A 9,178-nucleotide genomic window follows, 5' to 3' on the forward strand; every position below is an offset into this window, starting at 1 on the left:
CAACCAAACATTAACATCATCATGATCATATAAATACATCCTACCTCACATTACATATACTCCAATTATTTCACCTTTCGTTAACACAATTAAACAAGATTTTCCATCTATATATGACACTCCACACCCCGTTTCAAAAGCCAAGCAGTAACCACATAACATGCTCCAGGTTCTGTCACACGCAACTACGCACTTCCTTTATCATATACCACCATGGTCAGATCCTTTCATTTCATCCAACAACAATACAAGGCTCAAGTTACAAGTATTACACACACATGACTCAACATACAAAATTTTCCCCCATGTGACCGGCTTGAGATTGTAAGGGCCTTAGTGCGACTCCAGGACGTCTCCCAAGTCTTTGCGGTAGCTCCAAACAACTCTCCCGGGTTCATTTTATTTAGACTCCCTAAGTTCATTGGGTTCATTTGTTTTAGGTGCCGGAATCGTCGGCTCTGATACCACTTTGTAACACCCCCTCATACCAAGGTACCTTACCAGGACTACCCAAGCATGAAAGGCTGTTACCATCTCGGTTGCCCGAGGTTAGTATATATCAAAAGCGTCCGTCCTAAACACATTTAATAGAAGTACTGTAAAGTATTAATGTTTACAACAATCCAAATCCAAACCAAAACCAATAAAGTGAATACAATTGAGGACAACTACAAAATCATAGCTAAGACTCGTGATCGTGATACTACAATCGGTGATGACGACTTCCCCATGACCACCCAAGCTCATCAAATGCAATACCTGTCAAGTCTGCTCACCATCCCCGAATGGATCACCGCGGGTTTTACAAAACAACAACAACGGGTCGGTACCATTCAATCAATGTAAGACAACAAACAATATAACCGGATGATCATCCTCCATAATAACCGACTACACACCGAAGTGTGTAGCCCCGCCAGATTACCCATCGCAACAGGTAATCCACTCCGCCGATGGGTGACCGCATGACCCATCCCCACCAAGTCCGGCTCATCAACGAGCGACTAACAATCCCTGTCCCTTAATGTGCACATCCCCTCCCATGGCGGGTTCCACGGAGGGCGAACTAGGGTGTGAAGCCACTCCCGCAAGTGACTCCACCACAATCACACAAACCACAAAGATCATCAATTTGTCACAACACAATCACCTCACCACCGTCACCACAACACCCATACTCCGATGATCAGCAGATAACAACAATTACAATACAATAGTAATCTCAATCAATTAACAGTACTGAGTAGGGGAAAACCCTACCTTTTCGCAATCCGATATGCTCTAATCAATCATACAATATGCAGAGCAATTACCACATCATCACCTACAACAATAATCACATAATACAATTACACATTGCACAATCCCATTTTCCCCAATTCATATATACAGTAACCCCAAAAGAATACAAATGACAAGGGGATGAAACTTACCAACAGTAGAATAAGAGACTACACGCAAGGATCACGACGATTTGAACACACAACGAGAATGAGGATGATTAGAGAGTGATTAGGGAGAGATCGTAGAATGATTAGGGTTGAAATGATGTTTAGAAACTGACGCGGAATATAAAAATAACCTTAAACATTCCCTAATCAAACCGTCGAAATAACACTCCGCCAAACCGGACACTCGGTCGAGTAAGTGTATACTCGGCCGAGTGTCCCATACTCGGTCGAGTGTTAACTATACTCGGCCGAGTGTTCCTCGGCAGAACCAAAACAACACACAACCTCAGCACTACTCGGCCGAGTAGGCGCTACTCGGTCGAGTAGTCACCAAGGAAAATCCGTAGTGTTACACTTCCTCCCTCCTCTTTTGTTCATCTGCAAACTCCCTGCTCAGATTTCGTGCCACTTTAGACGCGGCCTCAACATTCGTTTTGACCACCTTCCATGGCGAAGCACGCAAGTCATCACCAAACGACAGTTCTTCCGTTTCATAAGGTCCCTCGTCACAGTCCTTTTCTCCATGGCCAAGCACCCCACAGCCGTAGCAAAAGGTAGGCAATTTCTCGTATTTAATCTTAAAATCAAAGACTTTGTTCGAAGACAAACGTATTTCCACAGCCTTCTTCAAGGGTCGACGAACATCATGGATCACACGAATTCGCACAGCTCTTTCCATCTCCGGGAATGGGGCCTCATCCACCCCAACATAATGACCTATTTGAGTCCCAATTCTCCGAAGGTTGGCCTCATTCGACCGCCCTTTCAGCGGGAGATCATACACTCGAGCCCATATAGGCAGATTATATAGCGGGGTCTCAACTGGCTTCCCATCTTCTTGTGGTTCATTGAGACACCAAACGAACTTATCAAAGTGCCAGGGTTGACCGTCAAGAACTCTAGTTTTATCCCTCTCATCATCAAATCTGAACAAGAAAACTTTCTCCTTAGGGTCTAGAATATTGCCGGCAATTTTTCCTTTAGGGTTCCACAACTTTACCATCGAATCTATGGCCGCCCTCACATTTATCGCCTTCGACGCCCATATTTTCCCTACAAGCATGGCACCTGGAGGAGCACTACGTCCCTCATCATCACTCCCATCCCAATCAAATACAGTCGACGACTCCAAACCTCTATTCTCCATAGTCTCCTTACCCTTTCTTCTACTCGAACCTTCCATCAAGTTAGGGTTCAAGAACAACGCAAACGAAACACACTAATCGCAAAGATAAACGAACAAGCAGAAAAGATCTATAAAAAAGAGAACGAACCGAAGAAATAGCAGACTTTCACGTACTAGAACTGAAAAAAGCGAAGAAAACAGCCTCGAACAAGAAGGAGAGAGCGACGACTAAGCATAGACGAACCTCCCATAGGAATCCCTAGGAAGAGTCTTTTTTTGATTATATTAGAAGACGGCGAATTTCAGATGAAGTTCTCATAATATCTCTCATGCTTCTATCAAGAGCTTCAAAACAATCACGGGGTTATGTTTTTCTATTTTGTAAGAGGACGATCTATTATATTTTATTTGATGCACACGTTATATTTGTCAAATCACGGGGTTGTGTTCTTTTTTTGTAAGAAGACGATTAATTATATTTTTCTTAAATCATCAAATATCTTATTTGTACACGTTAACTTTTTTAAAAAAATGTTAAGATTAAAAATTAAGATAACGTAACGAAAGTTTTAATAGTTAATCCTTATCCTAGCATGGCCGAAAACAATTCAATACACATTCAAATCAATTTTGATGGTGTTTTCATTAAATGATTTAATGTTTTAAGGCATGAAAATGAACTAATTTCATATGTGAATGTGTTTGCGGTATTTTGGTTGATCTCAACTCGAGGTTGAATTATAATTATAATTTACGGGGTTGTGTACTTTTCATTTTAAAGAAGACGATGAATTATAAATGCTATAAAATCAATAATAATTTTTTTTTGAAAATGTACATTTTTCGAAAGTTAAAATAGAAATAGAAATCTAAATATATGAAAAAATTAATAAAGACATTTTAAAATATTGTTGAGAAAAAAGAATAATAAACAAAATGTTAATTGGGGGATTAACCGTAATACTTTAATAAATACTCCTTTCAACTCCAAACTATAACATTTGCTATTCCGTCCATTCAACTCCACTCTACAGGTTTCTATGTTCGGCTTTATGTCCCACCACCTACCACTCTCTATTTCCATCGAAAACACAATTATCCGTTTTCCTAAATCTACTAACCCTACGCAACCCAACTTTATTAATCTAATTACTCTCTATTTTCACACTAAACACCTTTAATAAAGTAAAATTTCCCATTTCAGAATTCTTCTTATAATAAAGTACTCCCTCTTTAATATTTGTGCAAAAAGTAAATGAGTAGGTACATATACTATATAGTGGGGTACTAATAACAATGGTTACAATATATGATCAAATAGGTACAATTGTTATGAAAACATGTACCAAATAATAGATATATTTAATAATTAAAAGGGTACGAAAACCATATAAAGTGGTACGATAAAGTGGTCTCTCAATAACTTGGTAAGAAACCGTCTTTCATAAGTTTTTGGGAAAGTAAAAATACACAATAGAGTTGAAGGAATGGAGTATGAAACATAAACTAAGAGTTACAGTAAGTAAATTATATAATTGAAAATTTTCATATTTAGGATAATTTTAATTATATAAAAAATTAATTTAATAAAACTAAATATTATAGAGTGAACGAATAAAAACAATGAAACCCGACTCGACCAATTTGAAGTATAACATAGGTTAATTTAATTTGAAAAAAACCTTAAAAAATAACTCAAATAACGCACGAATAAACAGGCCCAACAACAATCATATCTCCCCAAATAACGCACAAATGATGACCAACTCCTAGCATATTCATTTCATCCCTATTTCTAAAAAACCTAATCACCCTTTCTTCTCCATTTCAACTTCCACACACCTTGTAAATCTGACCCTTATCTCCATCATTTCTCCAATATCTTACATTAAAATTCTTACCTTTCTATTAAATTCATAGCATTTTCGTTATCAATCAAACTTTGAAAATGGAATATCAATATTCAATTAAAATCAAACCATATTTGAGATCAAAGTTGGGAAAATTAGTAGATCTGTAACCAGAAATTGAAGATCAATGCAAGGGTTCAAAAGATTCATTGGAAACTTCAAAGATTTGAGACATGCAATCAACAGGTTGATGATATAGTCAAATATTGTAATTTTTATTCTTTTTATAATTACAATTATATTTGAAATTGCTAATTTTTATTATTGTCGTTCTTTTTATTGCATAGTTTAAAAGTGAAGAATCAGTAGATCTACTCAATGAAGGTTGCAGTTTGTCGTTTCCAAAAAGAAGGAAGAGGAAAAGCAAATGAACGATTATTGTATAAATTTCATTGTAGAGAATGAATAAAATAGAAGTACTAAGCCTCTATTAAAAACTAAAAAGAAAAAAAAGAGATATACCTCTGTATCAACAAATAAGGGTTCAATAGCTTGAAATTATTGATCTATTAAAAACTCATTGAAAAATAACAAATATAAATACCGAAGAAAAATTACTGAATATGTGATAGTAAAGGCATTTAAGATACTAATTTTATGATTGCAAAACAGAAATTTAAAAAGAAGGGAAAAATAAAGTACATACTTCAACATCAACAAAATAGAAAATCAATCGCTTCATTCTTATTATTATGTTCATTCTTTTTTTTTTTTAGCAAAGACTTCATTCTTGTTCTTATCCTTGAATTCAGGTCGCTAGCATTGGTTAAACGCCACAACGGATATAGGAGAAGATGTAAAGAAGGATTGCTTTATTTTATTTTTCAATTTAGAGATTTTGATAGATGGTAAAGAAAGAGGCTGTGATGAATGAATTTGTTGTTTACACATTTAATTAAATAGGTGATTAAATATTTTTAAAAAAAGATTGGTTGTCCATTGTCATTCTCGAGTAAACTTGAGAATGACAGTGGGTATTTTGTATTTATGGGTAACTGGAATCTGGTTGTATAATTAATTTGATTTGAGAATTAATTTGATTTGAGAAACAGTTGGGCTTAATTAAATAACAGATGTATCATTAATAGGAAATTTACACGATTTATTATAATAGGCTGACATGGCTGCTAGGGTAGACGTGATTGGCTCAAGGAAAACAGATTTGCTGAGGTTGATTGTGAGGGCGCGTGGAGCATAATAGTGCTTCTACATTGTGCCACATAGGCAATTGTACAAGATTCTTTTATAGTAATAATGATTAAGACTCAGTTCATAACATTGACTCTAATTAACATTCATATTGAGAGGCTTTATACAGTATGTTATAATAGCAACTATAAAATGTTCGGAAAGTTTACATGATATCTAATATCTTGATATTTGCCACTTTGCACGTAATATCTTCCCTTTCAAGAACAAGGACGACCATAACTCGTAAAACACATACGAGTTATTGTCACCACAAAAAAAATTACGGTTCAAAAAATGGATGGTGTATTATGTGCAAAGTGGAAAAAAAATGATATCATATCGGGTGAATTTTCTTAATGATGTATCAAGAATAGTGAGACAATTATATACTCCTTTTTTTCTCGTTCATTTGTTTACATTTGGTTTTGGCACAAAAATCAAGGAAAGAGGAAAGACAATTACTAAATGACATACAAGTGGATCAAATTGATTGTGAAAGATCTAAATGTGAGGTAAAAAACGAGTAAAATTGAGTGTTATCAACGATCCAACAAGTAAATGTGCAACTCACTAGGCATATAACATTGCATTAACAATGAACTTTTCTCCTTTAATTTTATAATAAAAAAATACGGAATATTATTGGTAGTTGATGTCGAAAGTGATTAAATCAAGTACTCCGTATATGCGGAAGCGTTGTAGGGATAATAATACAGATATTGTAACTTTTGACTCTGTTTCTATCTCTGGGTAAAGCCACCACCGTAATTGCAAAAAGCTTCAATATATCCGACATTGGAAATTATAAAAAGGCTTAGAACCTTTTCGAAGGAAAAATTAAAATTTAAAAAATGAGAAATTTGTGGACAGCAGGATTCGAACATGCGCAGGCAAAGCCTATACGATTTCTAGTCATGCCGAATAACCACTTCGGCACGTCAACCATTAATGCTATAATAATGATGCGTAATTAATTTTAGTTTTTGTTTTTTGTTCATTTTGTATAGTCCTAGGAGTTTAAGACTCAGCATTTAATTTGGGGAATTTCCACTTTTATAAGAGTGTGTAAGGACTTCGATTAAAAAATAAAATATTATTCTCATATGTTATTAACATGATAAAATCATGCCACTGAATATTTTTTTTTCGACAATAGTAAACCGATGTAATAAATAAAAGAAAGTATCTTACAAGACAAACAAACCTACTAAATTAGCCAGTCGCAAGGCTGACTGACCAATGACGACGCAAACGAAGAAGACGGCGAATTTCAGATAATGAATTTCAAACTACAATTGGTACTAGCTTCTAAGATGCCAGAACTAAAGATAGTTTTCTTGAAGTTACCTAGAAAGTAATTGATGCAGAGACGTCCAAACGTGGCTGTGACATAAGCTGTAGCAAGGCTTGTGAATAAGCAGTAAAGACAGATGGTGCGCGGACACAGAAATTTTCAGTATATCCGGAGCTCGTGTCAATAGACGAAGCGGTGTAGCAGCTGCTGGTTTGCTTCCTGCAAATGCATAGGTGGTAAGAAGTTGAAGATAATAGTGACGTATCTTGGTTACCTGCTGTAGAAGGCTTCACTGTGTGCAAAATATTATTAGTCCTTAAAGTTCGAAGTCCTAAATGCATTCCGTGCAAAGAGCTGGCAAGGTGAAGAATTCTTGCAGGATCAACAGTACTATGCTCAAATATAATCGAATTACGAGTGAGCCAGATCACCCGCAGTACACAAAAGAAATAGAAAAGGGATGAAGATCCAGATCCTGACGTCCGATGTAAGTACGAAATATGGTCAGCTGGCCATCGAGAGAAAGAAACATCAGGGTTAGCAAGTGAATGTATGCCAAGAAACGAGCTGCGCCAAACATGCTGTACCACATCACACGAGCGAAATAGATGATCACGATTTTCAGGAGAGCTTTGACAAAAAACACAAGAAGTATCACTTTGCAAACCACGATAAGCAAGAGTCGTCAAAGTTGGAAAGATATCGTGCGCCAGTTTCCAAATAAAAATGGCAAATTTATTTGAGAAAGGAAGTCGCCATAAAATCTTCCATGGAAAAGGGCGGAGCAATGGTGCAGGGAGTATTGCTTTAGAGGAAAGATACTCATACCCCGATCCGACAGTGTACACTACTACAAATGAGCACTCGGGCCACGGCTAAATTCGTGGCACAAGTGCTAAATTTCCGTGGCTAAATCATTTTGCCACGGGAATACCTTCCGTGGCGCAAGTGGCCGTGGCAAAGAAATAGCCACGGGAAAAACAAGAACGTGGCTATTATCGAATTTTTGGCCACGGATTCTCTCGTGGCTAATAACTCCCGTGGCCAAAGAAATTTCCCGTGGCCAAAGAAATTTCCCGTGGCCAAAAAATAATTCCCGTGGCAAACAATATATATGAAAATTAAATAAATAAAACGTAAAATAATTTATTTATTTTTCACAATGGGTATTTTATCATATACGGAACTGTGACAATCTAGGTAATTGTTTCGCTAGTTAACTTGATTCATTTGAACGTTATTTGGTTTCACCAATCATGTATTTGTGAGCATCGGAGAGGCTTCCCAGGAGGTCACCCATCTCATCACTACTCTCACTTGGACACGCTTAACTGTAGAGTACTTTTGATGTGCCACCGAAATTGAATGTTAACTTTGTTGATATAATTAGCACTTTGAATCCTTTTAAATTTATTTTTTTTCTTTCAAATCTTACCTTTAGTACTATTTAATTACATAAATGTTACATGATTTACAAAATTTTGCGGGAAAAACATTATTTTGGCCGAAACAATTAAATTTTCGATATTAACCTCTTGACTAATAATTTTGACGTCATTTTTTTGCCGAAGTCAGCAAACCATTTTCTCCAAAAAGTAAACTTAATTGTATTTTCCTAACATTTTTTATTTCTTTTTTTTATCGACATTCTTATTTTCGTTTCTCATGTACTCATTTTTTTCGTATATTTTTCTATGCAAATTCTATTGTATAACCGTCGTAACTACGATATGAAAAATGTGACCATTTTTTTGGTAAAATAATGACCGCTTTTTATAACTAGAAGTCTTTTTTCCCCAGAGTTATCACTATTCACTAAAAAGTAGTCACTTTTTTACCCAAAAAAATGAAAAAGACTATCGTACAAAAGAATCGCTTATTTTCCTAAACTGATTTCTCTTTGTTATGATTTATCGTTTCTTTTCTCAAAATTTTCACATTATTTGCACATGTGACTTTAAATTATTATAATTTCTATATTTTTCCCTGTGATGCGCTCATTTTCAATGAAAAAAAGTTTTCCCAATTTTTTTCCTTAGCAAGTTAAATTTTACGTAAATTTTAAATGGTACCCTCGAATTACGACAGATTACATATGGTACCCTTTTTTTTTAAGTTTTTACATATGGTACCCCTGTATTTACCTTTTTCAGTCCCAAAATACCCTTTGAAAAACTTTCATCATAATGCCGCTACTCATATGCCA

The 9,178-nt window shown here is 35.6% G+C and overlaps 1 protein-coding gene and 1 long non-coding RNA gene across 2 annotated transcripts; one reads left to right on the plus strand and one right to left on the minus strand.

Moving 5' to 3' along the window:
• Positions 1-1,800: 1,800 nt before the first annotated feature.
• LOC141600883 (uncharacterized) lies at positions 1,801-2,598 on the minus strand. Its single transcript, XM_074421141.1, has one exon. The coding sequence runs from the start codon at positions 2,596-2,598 to the stop codon at positions 1,801-1,803; it is 798 nt and encodes a 265-aa protein (XP_074277242.1).
• A 1,688-nt stretch (positions 2,599-4,286) lies between these two features.
• On the plus strand, positions 4,287-5,549 carry LOC141602609 (uncharacterized). The gene is made up of 2 exons (XR_012524560.1): positions 4,287-4,673; positions 5,240-5,549. It is a non-coding gene; the product is annotated as an uncharacterized LOC141602609 (long non-coding RNA).
• The last annotated feature ends 3,629 nt before the right edge of the window (positions 5,550-9,178 follow it).

This window comes from Silene latifolia, chromosome 9, assembly GCF_048544455.1.
Source record: "Silene latifolia isolate original U9 population chromosome 9, ASM4854445v1, whole genome shotgun sequence".
In the NCBI taxonomy this organism is placed as follows: Eukaryota; Viridiplantae; Streptophyta; class Magnoliopsida; order Caryophyllales; family Caryophyllaceae; genus Silene; species Silene latifolia.

What these genes read in the sequence shown, in the direction of transcription:
- LOC141600883 (XM_074421141.1), bottom strand. Translation starts at nt 2,598, where the DNA reads ATGGAGAATAGAGGTTTGGAGTCGTCGACTGTATTTGATTGGGATGGG.